The sequence below is a fragment of the Lichtheimia ornata genome (assembly GCF_029851405.1).
Source record: "Lichtheimia ornata isolate CBS 291.66 chromosome Unknown scaffold00001, whole genome shotgun sequence".
Taxonomy (NCBI): Eukaryota; Fungi; Mucoromycota; class Mucoromycetes; order Mucorales; family Lichtheimiaceae; genus Lichtheimia; species Lichtheimia ornata.
In genome coordinates, this window is record NW_026695321.1 from 524,120 (window position 1) to 538,718 (window position 14,599).

General features: G+C 43.4%; 9 protein-coding genes across 9 annotated transcripts; 5 read left to right on the forward strand and 4 right to left on the reverse strand.

Moving 5' to 3' along the window:
* Positions 1 to 208: 208 nt before the first annotated feature.
* On the reverse strand, positions 209 to 941 carry O0I10_000190 (uncharacterized protein; the record flags this gene model as incomplete). Its single annotated transcript, XM_058480304.1, has 2 exons — positions 209 to 483; positions 545 to 941. 2 exons carry the CDS (start codon positions 939 to 941, stop codon positions 209 to 211), a joined length of 672 nt encoding a protein of 223 aa, XP_058348827.1.
* Positions 942 to 1,058: 117 nt separating this feature from the next.
* Positions 1,059 to 3,448, reverse strand: O0I10_000191 (uncharacterized protein; the record flags this gene model as incomplete). The annotated part of the gene is made up of 12 exons (XM_058480305.1): positions 1,059 to 1,639; positions 1,701 to 1,852; positions 1,917 to 1,995; positions 2,054 to 2,123; positions 2,182 to 2,270; positions 2,327 to 2,421; positions 2,481 to 2,643; positions 2,710 to 2,772; positions 2,831 to 2,948; positions 3,014 to 3,063; positions 3,120 to 3,275; positions 3,346 to 3,448. The coding sequence occupies 12 exons, from the start codon at positions 3,446 to 3,448 to the stop codon at positions 1,059 to 1,061; spliced, it is 1,719 nt and encodes a 572-aa protein (XP_058348828.1).
* Positions 3,449 to 4,301: 853 nt separating this feature from the next.
* On the forward strand, positions 4,302 to 5,528 carry O0I10_000192 (uncharacterized protein; the record flags this gene model as incomplete). Its single annotated transcript, XM_058480306.1, has 4 exons — positions 4,302 to 4,457; positions 4,528 to 4,780; positions 4,853 to 5,118; positions 5,193 to 5,528. 4 exons carry the CDS (start codon positions 4,302 to 4,304, stop codon positions 5,526 to 5,528), a joined length of 1,011 nt encoding a protein of 336 aa, XP_058348829.1.
* A 192-nt stretch (positions 5,529 to 5,720) lies between these two features.
* On the forward strand, positions 5,721 to 6,609 carry O0I10_000193 (uncharacterized protein; the record flags this gene model as incomplete). The annotated part of the gene is made up of 5 exons (XM_058480307.1): positions 5,721 to 5,840; positions 5,907 to 5,980; positions 6,045 to 6,374; positions 6,439 to 6,499; positions 6,565 to 6,609. The coding sequence occupies 5 exons, from the start codon at positions 5,721 to 5,723 to the stop codon at positions 6,607 to 6,609; spliced, it is 630 nt and encodes a 209-aa protein (XP_058348830.1).
* Positions 6,610 to 6,978: 369 nt separating this feature from the next.
* O0I10_000194 (uncharacterized protein) lies at positions 6,979 to 7,827 on the reverse strand (the record flags this gene model as incomplete). Its single annotated transcript, XM_058480308.1, has 1 exon — positions 6,979 to 7,827. One exon carries the CDS (start codon positions 7,825 to 7,827, stop codon positions 6,979 to 6,981), a length of 849 nt encoding a protein of 282 aa, XP_058348831.1.
* Positions 7,828 to 8,221: 394 nt separating this feature from the next.
* Positions 8,222 to 9,241, forward strand: O0I10_000195 (uncharacterized protein; the record flags this gene model as incomplete). Its single annotated transcript, XM_058480309.1, has 3 exons — positions 8,222 to 8,473; positions 8,535 to 8,782; positions 8,851 to 9,241. 3 exons carry the CDS (start codon positions 8,222 to 8,224, stop codon positions 9,239 to 9,241), a joined length of 891 nt encoding a protein of 296 aa, XP_058348832.1.
* A 963-nt stretch (positions 9,242 to 10,204) lies between these two features.
* On the forward strand, positions 10,205 to 11,908 carry O0I10_000196 (uncharacterized protein; the record flags this gene model as incomplete). The annotated part of the gene is made up of 2 exons (XM_058480310.1): positions 10,205 to 11,014; positions 11,120 to 11,908. The coding sequence occupies 2 exons, from the start codon at positions 10,205 to 10,207 to the stop codon at positions 11,906 to 11,908; spliced, it is 1,599 nt and encodes a 532-aa protein (XP_058348833.1).
* A 307-nt stretch (positions 11,909 to 12,215) lies between these two features.
* On the reverse strand, positions 12,216 to 12,713 carry O0I10_000197 (uncharacterized protein; the record flags this gene model as incomplete). Its single annotated transcript, XM_058480311.1, has 4 exons — positions 12,216 to 12,289; positions 12,350 to 12,392; positions 12,452 to 12,526; positions 12,591 to 12,713. The coding sequence occupies 4 exons, from the start codon at positions 12,711 to 12,713 to the stop codon at positions 12,216 to 12,218; spliced, it is 315 nt and encodes a 104-aa protein (XP_058348834.1).
* A 460-nt stretch (positions 12,714 to 13,173) lies between these two features.
* O0I10_000198 (uncharacterized protein) lies at positions 13,174 to 14,388 on the forward strand (the record flags this gene model as incomplete). Its single annotated transcript, XM_058480312.1, has 6 exons — positions 13,174 to 13,362; positions 13,420 to 13,610; positions 13,676 to 13,703; positions 13,764 to 14,000; positions 14,108 to 14,239; positions 14,323 to 14,388. The coding sequence occupies 6 exons, from the start codon at positions 13,174 to 13,176 to the stop codon at positions 14,386 to 14,388; spliced, it is 843 nt and encodes a 280-aa protein (XP_058348835.1).
* Positions 14,389 to 14,599: the final 211 nt, after the last annotated feature.

Consider the following 14,599-nt stretch of genomic DNA (forward strand, 5'->3'; position numbering starts at 1 on the left):
CGAGTATGTGGATATTTGCGTGGGTTGTCTGATGCTACTATGACATAAACGATATGATGAAAAATTTTTCTCTATCGATCTGCAAGTGCTAACATGATCATCTTACTATACAGATTATCTTCATCCATGGTTGGGTCGTTGTTTTAGCTAGGATATTACATGATGGGGAATAAAAATTTTCGTTTATTGGTATACAAAGTGTTGTTGTTCAATCTGCTTTAAGTCTTTCCACCTCTTTTTCCAATTCCATTCTACGTTGTGTCTCTTGTTCGAGCTTGGATGCAAGTTGGTTATACGCTATTCTCGCTTCTTCCAATTCCTTGTTCACATCCTGCTCTTCTTCATCCTTGGCAAATGATACGCTCATAACTGTTGCTTCCACAATACGCACCACGCGCCACAAACGGAAGATGATAAGCAGCTCGGCTACTTCTCGTTCCTTACCATGGAGCACAATGTCAAAGACAAACGTTGCAACGACCACTGTATATGGATGATGTTGTGATGTTAGCCTTATCATCACACTCTTTTCCATGTCACTTACCAACAACGTCAAGGATATGCAACTTCCAATGAGGCCATCCTGGTAGATAGTAACGAGGACCAAAGGCAATAAACGCCAACACGAGTTCAAGCAAAAAGATACAAGTGACACCTTGACTTATCACATCTGCCGCTTCCACAAAGAACTTGATACGCTGGCTTGGCTCATTGTCCATCTGACATTCGTGCAAGAACGTGTATATAATTTGAAACAGCACACACACTGCATCGAGGACAACCAAACCAATGATGGCAAGATGCACTTTTTCATTCTCGAGAACTTCGCCAAGTTGGTGACGCCATTCAGCACGTTCTTCTTGTTGAGCTGGTCCACTTGCTGCCGCTGCTGTTTCGGCAAGCTCTGGGTCGCGTGTAGGCAGCGCACCGTATGTTGTCATGGAGACCGAAGAAAATTATTTTAGAGAAAGAGAGAGATAGAGAGAGAGAGCGTTACACTGCATCATTAGCCAAAAAAAGATCAATACACACAACCTTATTCTCTTTTATTATTCCCATTATGATCGTAATGTGTAGCTTTGGATATGCAATTCACTTGAATCGTCTATGGAATATTGAATCTCACATTCAAGCTCACGTGGATTCGTTGTGCCCTTATGACATGTAAAGACACCTCGGATCTTGGACCCACGCTTCATAGGAATTGGTTTCTCGAGCACAAAAGTGGTTTGTTTCCAATGTGTATCTTCACCGAATGGGCTTGTGGTCAAATAAGTTTCGCCATTCACACGCTGTGCTTCTTGAGATAGCGGGATTGGATGGCCATCGCGAGTAAACCATGTATCAAACCAACCAGCAAATGCATACACAGTGCTATCACGGGTTGCTTCAATTTCAAAGGGTGTCTTGAAATCAAGTTGGCGTGTGACAATTTGCTGCAGGTACAAATCTTTGAGCGTCGCCACAGTAGACATGACACAATGGGGCTTGATAAAGTCAACCAAGGCTTCATTGATAACAGGTCCCTTCATTGCAGACATCTTGAATCCGTATACATCGTCCCAAAAGTTGTATCGATCATTCTTCAAATCCTCATCATCCAAAGCAGCCATCAGGATACGGGTATGGCTAGGTGCCACTATTTACATTGTATCAGTGAGTGCTTTTATCATTGATGCTTTTCTTTTTTTGCCACTTACTGATGCCATTGGGTGCCAACCACTTGTTACGAGCATTGAGAACTGAATCCAACATGGCTTCGAACAACAGAAAGTAACCCATCCACTCTGACACAATGATATCGACTTGTGCAACAGGTAGACTAATCTCTTCCACTTTGCCACGGATCACGCTGTCAAAATACCGCCATGTCAATATCCTCTACCAAAACACTCATCCCCATCCTCAATACTTACGTGATGATATTATCCAATCCATTCTCCTTGATGTTGGCTTCAGCCTTTTGCACAATGTTTGAATTATCCACGGCAAAGACTAAATGACAGAGTTCATACATGAGGATTTGATCAAATCATATGGATCATTGTCTTACCCTTCTTTGCTCCTGCCTTGGCAGCGAACATGGATAGGATACCAGTGCCGCATCCAACGTCCAACACAGTCTATGAAGTCGATGTAAGTTTGCTAGGTCCCTTTACAACATGACATACGGCCACTTACTTTGTCCTTGAACACATCCTTATTCTCATACATGAAATCACGATATGCCTCGGTCCGTGCTTTATCTTTCAACATTTGCTCGTGGATTTCTAAAAGAGTGGAAGGTATGAGAAATGGATAAGGATGGTTGGGTGGTATGACTTACCATTGTGTGCATAGGATTCAAAATAATAGTTTCCTTCATCCTCAAGAGCCTTGCCAGTGCCAGTGCGGACGCTCACAACGGACATAGAACGCTCACTAAGATACTCCAATCAATACCTCCGTATCCTCCATGTATGTATGACCATCACCCATACCTTCGCGTGTCATCAATGATATTATCCAAGAATGTTTTCTTGACCATCGTTTGGTAGTCTTCAAATTGGCTCTTCAATTCGCTATATCGTTCATCGGCACTCTGGAGCATGGCAAGAAGCTTCTTTTCAAGCTCGGTGGTAGGTTGGATGTTGGAGAGATCAACTGTGACAATAAAAAGGGTGAGTCATTGTATAGTCCTTCGCCTATGCGTTGACGATGTCAACTCACCTTGAGTTTCCTTTTCCAAAAGATCCTCTGGGATATCATCTGCAATTTCCAATTCCTCAAAAGCTATATGGATATGCATTAATAACAAGCAAAGGTAGGGATGGGATCCTATTGGCATTACCAAACAAGAGCGCATCATCTTCCAAAACGGGTTGCAGTAATTCATCATCCTCCCAAAAGTCTTCATCGCCGGTCAATTTGAATTCCTTGGTGTTGGCAAGATCCGGTTTGAGTTGCACCTGTCAAACATTGCTTTTATCAGTATACAATCCTAGTCCTTCTTCCTTTTATGCATGTCATTTACCTGCTTGCGAATATAGTTGATCATGCGGATACACTTGTAAAAGTCGAGGCCTTCCCTGGCATGTGAGTGTTGATTGTCAAAAAAGGACAATGAAAAAAACTCTTACCCAGCGAGCGTTTGACAGCCAAGAAATCGAAACCATGCACTTGTTGACAGTGTTGGAAGGCATCCTCGGGTAACTCGAACGTTTCAGCACAAAACAAACACTTGGGTTCAGCATCGTATTGGTCCTCACGCTCCCAATCGTCCCAGTCTTCTTGTTCTATGGTCATGCATATTCGATCGATCAGCTGTTAGCTCAACTCGGCTCAAGATCTAAAGGATAAGCCTACCATTGGGATCTAACTCGGACGCTGTATATTCGGAAGCTGCATATGCTGATCCTGGTGATCGACCAGGCATTGCCCAGTTGCTGGCATTCACTCGATAGGCCATAAGGGATAGAGGAAGGTTTTTTTCGGGTTGAAGGATGCACCTGACCACAACGAGTTCCACATTCTCCCTCCACCTCCGACTTGAAAGCAGCATAAGCGTGACTTTGTAGCATCTTCATCCACATGATAGAATATCATGCATGCTTGTATTGTACACCGATCTCAAATAAAGATTGTTGTTATCTTGTGTTGGATGCCGTTATAGCTCATGGTAAAGGATAATATCATATCAAAAAGTGTATATAAAAGAAGCAGTGCATAATGCAACATCAATGCAAGCGGGATGGCGAAATCAACAGGATTCCTACCTAACAATGATTCGCGTATAGAGACCTCTGATGGTATCGTATTATCAAGAGAGATTGAAAATCAATGGGTGTAGTACTACCACATGAGGTCATGGTGGATCAGATAATATCCCGCGTTCCGCTAAGATAGCTCTAAGACATAATTGTCTCATCTGTTGGGCTCGCTGGGATCCAAAAAGAACTTTTGTGTAGATATAGACAATGAATTCGATGATAGCAGACTTATCAATATGAGTAATTTATACATGGTGGAGGGGGTCATTGTGATGATATATGCAAGATCGATTCTGATCCAGGAACGACAAAAGTCAAAAAGATTTTAGTTCGCTTGCGTCATTGGCTAGCCACTGCTCTCTATGGTAACCAAGCAAAAAGCCGCAAGTCACTAGGCTGAACGGTTGTGTTTTTTCCAAAAGATCAGGACCGAAGCTTCCGTGTCTTTCTTTTACTTGTTCGACCTACAACCACGTCTTTTTTCTCTTTACCAACACGACGCTATATCTGTTTTTCGACCTTATTTAATTCACAACTCGATTCCACGACAACATGCCTCCAAAGAAACAGACCAAGAACGAAAAAAAGAAGGCCCAAAAGGTCGTCGAAGACAAAACCTTTGGCATGAAGAACAAGAACAAATCGGCAAAGGCTCAGCGCTATATCCAACAACTACAGAGTCAGGCTAAGCACAATGCCACACAAAACGTAAATCGTCTCCCTTGGCAACCGCTGATTGGCAACAACTTTCTCACTCATCTACTATTCTATTCTATAGCAAGACAAGAGCAAGGCGAAGAGCGTGGATAAGAAGGAGGAGGATCGAAAGCGACGAGAGGAACTTGCCGAGCTCTTTAAGCCTGTTCAGACACCACAAAAGGTGCCATTTGGCACTGATCCCAAAACCGTACTTTGTATGTACTTCAAGCAAGGCCATTGTGAGCGAGGAGCCAAGTGCAAGTTTTCACACGACCTTAACGTGGATCGTAAGCAACAAAAGAAAGATCTTTATACCGATTCTCGAGCAAACGGTAAGTTGGATGTTGCGTCAATCTTTAATGGTGAAGAAGATGAATGTTGGCTAAAAGGGAACATTTTATCAGACACAATGGAGAATTGGGATCAAAAGAAGCTCGAGGAAGTCATCAATAAGAAGAGCAGCAAGCAACCTCCTACCGACATTGTGTGCAAGTTCTTTTTGGAAGCCATTGAAAGCAGCAAATATGGATGGTTTTGGGAATGTCCAAATGGCGGTGATAATTGTAAATACCGTCATGCATTGCCACCTGGTTTTGTGCTGAAATCCCAACAGGCAAAGAAGGCTGAAAACAAAAAGGAGATCTCTTTGGAAGAATTCTTGGAGAGCGAGGTAAAGAGGAAGAGGATGTCATGATATGTATCGACCACTTTATTGACTCATGATGATGATGAATGTTACTTTAGCGTCACAAACTTGGTTCTAATTTGACACCAATGACCCTTGAGACTTTCCAGGAGTGGAAGAAGAACCGTGTTGCCAAGAAGGATGCAAAGGAACAAGCTGAGCGTAAGGCTAAGGAAACTCGCATGAAAGCTGGCCGATCACAAGGCATGTCCGGTAGAGATTTGTTTGAATTCAACCCATCACTGGCTATGGAGGAGGATTATGATGATGAAGCTATGGATCTTTCCATGTATGAACGGCACGATGATGATGATGATGAGGAGGAGAACCAGGTTAGCCAAGGTGTACAAAACATGTCTGTGCAGGATGCCGCTCAAAGCGGCAGCTCTGCCTAATAAATTTGATTTCTGATACACACAATGGGTCTATACATCATATCTATTTGGAGGTGTCAATGGCCAATGGAGATAAAAGTGATGATGGCTTGGAGGTGGAGGTCGATGAAGGTGGAGGGAGGGGGAATGATTAAAAAATCACCGCTCTTGGGAAGCAGTGTGTTCGCTTCTTTTCACTCTCTTTTTTTTTCAATGGCAGACAGCCCAGCGATACACGAGATATCCAGTGGAGACGAATACAACTCACTGAGCAGTGGCGACGAGGAGGAATACGAAGTCGAACGCATTGTGGATCACAAACGATTGACTCGAGTAAGATTGTACCCGTCACCAATCGCTATCAACGCGTAGTACTCAATTGTAGATCCTATTCAACAGGGTCGATACAAGTATCTGATCAAGTGGAAGGGTTACAGCGATGAAGAAAATACATGGGAGTCAGAGGATAACATGTAAGTGCTGTACATGTATATGCATTCAATGTTGTCCTTTTATTTATGATGCTATTGTGGGTAGTGCTGCACCAGAACTAATGGATGAATATTGGAGGAATCATGGTGATGATGCTGACACTGCACGCGAAAACAAAAGGAAACGCGTGACAACTCCAGATGAGGACGCACGTGCCATGCCACCGCCACCACCACGAACACCACGACGTACTCGGCAAGATGACAATCAACGACAAAGACTTGGACGACGCACAGTGAAATTCAATGGACATGATGTGATTGTGGATGATGCTTACCCTCAAAATGCGGATAACATCGATTGGGAAAAAGAGGTCAAGGCTGTCGAGCTTGTAGGACCTCAGGCAAATGGTGGACTTGAAGCTGTTATCCAATGGTAAGCTTTGTTATTGATCCATCAGCAGCATTGTCATGTTGTACTTATATACTCATTCAAAAAGGAACGATGGAAAGTACTCATTGCACCCTTGCCCCTTGCTTCACCGGAAATGTCCAATCAAGGTAACCATTGACATGGTCTATTCTTTTTACAATGCTTATATAGGTGTATCGTGACCTTGTTGTAGTTACTCAAGTATTACGAGAACCTGCTAGAGTTCAATGTTCGTTAAGCGAATCCATGGCCGTCTATCATCCTATTACACTTTTTGCACCTATTCAATCAACAAAAACAAGTATTCTATTCACGTCAATCACCTCATTGTCATTGTCTCTCCTCGAGTACGCACATTTTGCAACCACAACACAATATCCTTTATCCGAGCAAGTGTCTTTCTTTCGTCATTCCATCATGAACGCAACGTGAAATTATATGCTCTCACTCTCTCATACAAACAACTCCTCCATTTATCATACCCTGATTTGTATCTTGGATGTTTTCGTGTACTTCAAAAGGATAAAGAACCGAAACACTGCTTTAATTATGGATATGGCTCATTCATTCATTATGATAAAGATACACATTTATTTGCAAATCCACACTACATAATCATACATCGATCACCAGGTTGTCCTTGCCTTGGATTATAGGATGTTGCATTAATGCGATATTGCTTTTTGGCAGATGCTGGCTCTGTGTTTGTTCGATCAGCTTCAGGTGCAGGTGGAGCAGCAGGTGTTTGAGGTGGAGGACAATAATAAAGATAGCCACCTGCTGGCAGCTGAGGCAAGCTAAAAGGTGGTGATGGCATTGGTGGTGGTGGAGGTGGTGGTGATGCTGTTGCTGCTGTTGCTGATGATGAATGATGTTGTTGTTGTTGGTATGGAGGTGGTGGTGATGATGGATATCCACCAGGCATGGCTGTAGTCGAACCATCCATGGATTCCTTTTGGCTGTTGGCTGCTGCCATCTTTTTCATATGCTTGGCATGTCGTGGACTCCAAAAGCTAGGATCACGTGGTTCTCGGTTGGTCTTTTTTCTTGCAAGGAATGATTTCTTCTTTTTGAGCTTTTCAACTGGTGGTTGAGGTGGTGGTGATGATGGTACTTCTTCTTGTTGATAATGAGCTGGCATGGTATTCCCAATCATAGGTGATGTTGGTGCTACAATTCCACCAGCTGGAAGCATGGCATTGGTTGGAGGAGGTGATGATAGTTGTGCTTGATGTAGCTGTTCCTGGCGATATTGCTGCTGCAACCCATTCAGCAATGCCATGGTAGAAGGGGATGGTTCAGGTTGAACGGCCGTGCTACTTGGCATGTTATAATAATAGTTGGCAGCATTGTTCTGCATCTGCTGCTGCTGCTGTTGTTGTTGCTGTTGATGCCGTTGTTGATAGTAGGATGTAAGCAATTGTAGTCTGTAGGCATCGATTTGTTGTTGATTCATGATGAAAAAGATGACAATGAGAAAAGAATAAAGAATGAAGCAAAACAACAATGGATACGTTCTTGAATGATAATCGTCTACTGTTTCCATCACTGGCTGTAAACACATTACCAAATTGGGTGATGATTAGCCTTACATGATGAGGAGATGTCGCATCTGATCATACCAAAGGACAACGTACGTGCCAAGCAAAGCAGAGTTTATTGGCTTCACGAAAAAAAGACAATCCATTGTATACAAAAGGGATCTAAACCTGCAGTGTGTGCGTGTGTGCGTGTGTGTGCATGCATGTTTCTGTTTATGATGGTACGTCACCTATGCCAACTTGCTTATATGCACTTTTTCATCAACCTGCTTCCACTCTTCCCTTCTTCCTTGCTCAACCTTGGAAGACATGACTGAAATCAGTAAGTCACCCTTCTCATGTTCCAATGTCAATTGCACTTCTGCTGACCTGGCAATAGAAAACATGACAGCGTCCGACCAAGACAACCGCAGCCAGGCAACGGTGCGAGGCGATGCATTATCAACTCGTTTCCCACACTACTTTTTCCTTGCTCCTCAAGACGACTTTATGGTGAACGCTGATGGTCTCGCCAAACGTGCAGAATGTCTTAAGCCATATGAGCTTTCGAACGTGGAGAATGTAGGTGTCACATTGAGTGTCGTTTAAATGTCAACTGATATCAGCGGCATAATAATTGTAGGCTAAGGTTTTGTGCTCCATGAGGACTGATCATATAATCGAGACCGTCAAAGGCATCTTCGAAAAGAAGAATCCCCAAGTTAAACGATGGCGTAGTGAGGATTGGACGCTGTATAACTTGCTACTCGTTGATCTTTGCCGAAGATTACAAATCGTGGATATGAGGTTTGAAAGGATGTACGAGCCACATGAAAGAGAAATCAAATGGCGAAAAGATGTTATAGAACCAGTGCGTCGGGTTGTCCATAGGTAAGCGTGTGGAAGGAACATTATGAGAGTTTTCAAAGGAGGTTCATGAAACCTTTTTTTCTGTATAGCATGCAAAAAGGAGAACGTCTAGCATTTGCAAAAACGGATGATGGCGAGTACTTCGACCTGTTTGTGCCATTTGTCAAAGCGAAGCGAGAACGCTTGATTTCTCTGGTTCAGGACTTTGGCGACGAGTTAGCGTTGTTCACTGAATTTATCGACTACAAGAAGATTGCCGATATGAAAGACAGCGAATACCAAACATTTGTCGACGACCTTTCACTATGCAGGGAGTCACTCACGGAGCGTATGGCCATGGTGCCCAAGCACTTCAAGAATACTAATCCTGAAAGCCCTTTCAAGAAGCATACACTTTTAAACCCAACCAATATGGATGAAGCCATCTTCCAGAACAAGACATGGAATAGCTGTGATGACTGCGATGATCCTTGTTTTTGATAACAACTAGCTACCAATGATAAGCGACAATGTGATGAATAAATCCTTTTGATTGCGCATGGAACGAATGGTCTCTTGTGGGGGTGCTGCATTGTGGCACAAAGTAGGTGCTATAACCCATAGCTTGTATGGTATAGTCTAACACAGCTTGCTACGCATCCCCGCTAGTACAATGATGCTAGGATGACAAGTTTATTACATGCAATGTCCAATTCCAAACATGTGTATGTTAGATCCTAATCAACAAGCCAAGTGGTAGTAGTAGTAGTAGTGGCAGAGCGAATACTCTTTGCTGTTGTATTTGCCAAAAAAATATTTGTGCGTGAGGTCACTTGATGTGAGTGATTTCTTTTTCCAGTGTTTGTTCAACCAACCAATTGCCAACTTCCCACTGTGTAAAAGGGCTTCAAGTTTAATTGGCCACGTGCGTGAACCAATCCGGGTCACAAGCATACAGGGGCACTGGGAATAGCATACCACCTATTGTAACCATGCAAAAGTGGCGGGAAGGTGATGCATGCAAGAAAAGAAAAAAAAATTGCGCCTGCATGTGCCGTACTGCAAGTATTCGGCTCGAACTATTCAGCAAGGAAAGATCATTGGCATGAGGAACAACGTCATTAGGTAAGACCCTTATTGAGGAAAAATCACCGCAAGACAACAAGTTAAACTCAGTAATGGGTAATCGAAAACCCCATCATTCCATATCGGAAACCGCCACCCCCGATCTGTAGAAACGCTCTTTTTTTTTCACTCTTTTCTTTGCAGACCATATAAAAAGAACTCCTTTTCCAAGTTTGCTTGTTTATCCATTTCTTTGATTTTTACATATACCCATTCTTGAGCACCCAAATTTTTCTGCATACAATCATTTTATTATATGCAACAACGCTGTTGATTCATTGTACGACGCCATCATCATCATTATCAACAACAACAACAATACGGTTATAACGCATCTCAATGGCCGTCCACACCAGCAGTATGCCGCCACAGAGTCTTCCCGGTGACGGGAGTTGGTTGAATATCCAAGGTGTTTCTCGCACATTTTCACCTGATCCTCTTGACCATGGTGATGATGAATACGATGATACCACCTTACAACATGCACCTGATCTTTCATCTTCGGCATCCTCGGTGGGTGATACTCGTAGCAGCAGTACCAGCTCAACGGTTTCGCATATGACCAAAGTGCCACCTCAGCCTATAAAGAAGCATAGTCGACTTCACAATATGCTCCATAACGCTGGTGGTCATATTCGTGCTGGCCTTCGTATGACACCTCTTTCAACATCATCATCTGACCACGAGGAATCTGTAAAACCTCGAAGAGGTAGTACAGAAAGCGGTCATCACCACAGCAACAGCTACAGCAGCTCTGTTAGTAGCACTTGGAGCAAATTTTCGTCATCCTTTAAAAATCATAGCCATTCGGGATGTTCATCACCACCTCAAGTACCTCGACTTGCTGAAAAGTATGGCGGCTATATCAAACCAGATTCACAGCGTACATTCAAGGGCATGGGAGCAACATCAAAAAAGAATATCGGGAGCGGGGCAACAGCCGTGATCCGTTTGGTGCGACATGATGGGCAGATCCTTGCGGTGAAAGAGTTCAAAAAGCGGGAAAAGAATGAATCTGAACGTGATTACGAGAAGCGTATGCGGAACGAATATTGCATCAGCAAAACAGTTTCGGGCCATCCTCATGTTGTTAATACCTTGGATCTCGTCAAAGACGAGCGTGATCGCTGGTGTACGGTTATGGAATACGTAAGTTTAAAATGAGCGCGTGTGCGCGCGCCACCAATACTACCTGTGCGTGTGAAAACTAAAGCTTATCTACTTTTCCTTACTTTCCAATGTGGACTTTTTTAGTGCTCCGGTGGTGATTTATTCAACTTATTGCAAGAACGGCCTTCCATGACACCCATGGAACATGGCTGCTTATTCAAGCAGTTGTTGTTAGGTCTCCAACATCTTCATCAACTTGGCATTGCTCATCGTGATATCAAGCCTGAAAATCTGGTCCTGACGGAAGGTGGCACATTACGGATATGCGATTTTGGCACTGCTGATATTATACAAACATGCTTTGAATCAAGTCCAAGACCTTCCCACAAATGGTGTGGCTCAGAGCCCTTTTGGTCACCCGAGATGTGGTCTCTCAAGGATGAGAATGATACCTATGATGGTCGTGCTTTTGATGTATGGAGCGCTGGTATTACTTACATGTGCATGCGTACACACATGCTTCCTTTTCATGCATCCTTTTATACCGGCAAGCCTAATGGGAAGCCACCTGCTGGTGCGAAACCTGGATCTCCTGCTGATGTCGCTGCACGTGCGTATGATGGTGGTGACAAGGAATATGCACTCTATTGCCAACAGCGTCATGAAGATGGTGGTGTGCATGCTTGTCACTTGTTTAATGACCTTTCAGAACAAGAATGTGAATGCATTGGTGGCATGCTTGATCCAGATCCAACAAGACGTTTTACGGTTGATCAAGCTTTGGAGACGCCTTGGATGAAATCCATAGAAATGTGCAACGATGGTCAGCTCTCCAATGGTTGGCGACATTATCATTGTAGACGACCTTCCTCATCCCCTTCATCTCCCGCCACAAAGAGCGGCGACAAAAAGATGAACCCTTTCAATTTCTAGACTCACACATAGCTCATGTATAATGTTTATCCCATTCCCTGTATCATCCATCATCCCTTAAAAATTGTACAATAGACCTTACTTGTAAAATGAACCAACAATAACAATGATACAAACAAAAAGCTTATTCCATGTGGTCTATGTATGGTCATGCATAGGGTTGCACACATAGAATCGGGGGTGTGTTCATTGTTGTTATGGGGGTTGGATAATACAAGTTGAGCACACAACACAAGGTCATCATGGCATCATTGTCGTGTTTCATTGTTGCAATCATTCACAAAGAATTCCATTCCAATGTCGTCATTTATGCAAGCAATTTCCAATTGTATTTGAGTCCTCCTCTAATCTCTACAGGTTTGCCATTCTCCATAGTGCGACCTATTGAATCATAAATGATCAGCCATCCTCCTCCTCAACCATGATCCTCCAATCACTTACCCTTGAGTACATGTACACCCCACACACGGCCATGATTGAGACCCTGAAAGATCCATTAGAGTGAGGAGAGGTTACATAGCATTCATCTTGTTATCTACTTACAGGCTTGAGATTGACTTTGGTGACTTCATAGTATGAGTCCTTAAGACCAGGATTGTTGAGAACCTTTGTAGAGGCCTGAATAGAGAAGGTTGAGTGAGTATGGCATGGCATCGATCCATTGTTGACATTGACACTTTACCACACGACTACCGACACCGTATTCGGGAAGCACACTGAGGACTTGATAAAGGTTCTTTCCACCTTGAGTGAAGACGGAAGGCTTTTCTGTGAGTTGACTCAACACTTGGCGAGCGACGTTCATGGCAAATGAGACTGGACGGCAAAAGAGAGCAACAACAAAAATTCTTGGATGGAAGCGGACAAGGCGCTTGTGTCTCCAAGGCCGACGGCTCCATATCCCATCATCGTCTCCAAGGTTACTATGATCGTCAATACCGATGCCTCTAACTCTATAGTACAATCAGGTCTTCATTCCATTCATGATGGATGTTTTGATAAATGCTATCATAGTGGATGCAATAGGCTATAGCCACATTTTATTACGTAGCGTATTTTGATAGTATAAGCTCTAAGCAATGTTGGTATCCCTGATACAGTAAAAGTCTATACTCCTTGTTCATGAAAAGCAGTAATAGAAGCTTGCTACGCTACAAGGCTATCATCATCATCATCATCATCATCTGAGTATATGTATCACAAGCGAGGAGGGGAACAAAGCGAGTAACAGGCGGCATATCGATACTCACCTTTTTCCAAATCCTATGCCAAACTACCTTCTTGCCCTTGCTATTTCAATCGGGATAGTCTCACATGCACGAAAGAAAAGGTCGTTATCACCAGATGGAGCAGCAGGTGCATTCGTACTCGGCATGGCAACTTGCACGTCGACCTACGCGTACTTCACCTTGATCCTACTCGTTTTCTTCCTTGCAAGCTCGAAATTGACCAAGGTAGCAAGCACGACATGTACACTACGTCAAAGTCTCATTCCTGTTCTTGTTGAATAGTTTAAGGCTGAACGCAAAAAGCTGCTCGAGTCTGACTATGAACATGCCAGTGAAAGAACTCTTATCCAAGTCGTTTGCAATGGTTTGACGGGTGGTGTGCTTGCCGTGTTATTCCAAGTCTATTGTGAACCCTATTTTGCATGCTTTGATACATCAAGGATGGCTACTGTTCTTTTGTGGGCTTACATGGGGTAAGTGGGTGGATCAAGAGGATGTATTACTTGGGGGTTGGTTGTGATTGACGGCGAATTATTAGACATTATGCATGCTGTGCAGGGGATACGGTAAGACATGATGAAATCAGGTACACTCGCGCGAAATGTTGATTGTGGTCATGGATGTAGTGGGCAAGTGAATTGGGAATTCTCAACAAGAGCTGGCCAGTTTCCATCATCCACTTGAAGCAGGTACCACCTGGCACCAATGGCGGCGTATCACCACTTGGATTACTTGCATCTTTGGCTGGTGGTGCAACAATTGGCTTCACTGGTGCTATTTCGATGACTCTCCAACAACAATGTCATGGTGTGGCATGGGAGTTTGTTGTGGTTGGTGCATTGGCAGGATTGGGAGGATCATTGGTAAGTGGTGGGTGTGCATATATATATATATATATATGGATGGCAACGTGTCCAAGTTCTTTTTGGGATTGATCCCCCGTTCTCATTCCTTTGTGATGCAAAAAAAGGTTGACTCGGTGTTGGGTGCCACAGTTCAAAAGACATTGTACTCCAAGAAACGAAGAATGGTGGTAGCTGAAGGTGAAGACAAGGATGCGGTTGCCATTGGCAGTGGCTGGGATATTTTGGACAACCATCAGGTGAGTTGTAGTGAGTTCGAGAACATTATGGAAGGCATCACAGCACTTTTTTTTCCCTCTCCGTCTCATTCATATCATTCTAGGTCAACCTGGCATCATCTCTCGTCACATCCTTTATGTGCGGTGCAGCAGCTTATTGGCTATATTAGAACCATATCCTCATCATCCTTGCATACAATACAAGCTTCGCATTCACCCAAAGAGTATAAACATGAAGGTGGTCGGAATGAAATGGGGTGCACAAGCCAAGTACAACCCATGAGGACGTTGAAATATGTTATCCACCTGGATGAGCCCCTTAAAAATATAGATGGGTGGTCAATGTATGAAGAAGGAGAAGGATTGAGAGAGAGTTGTCTG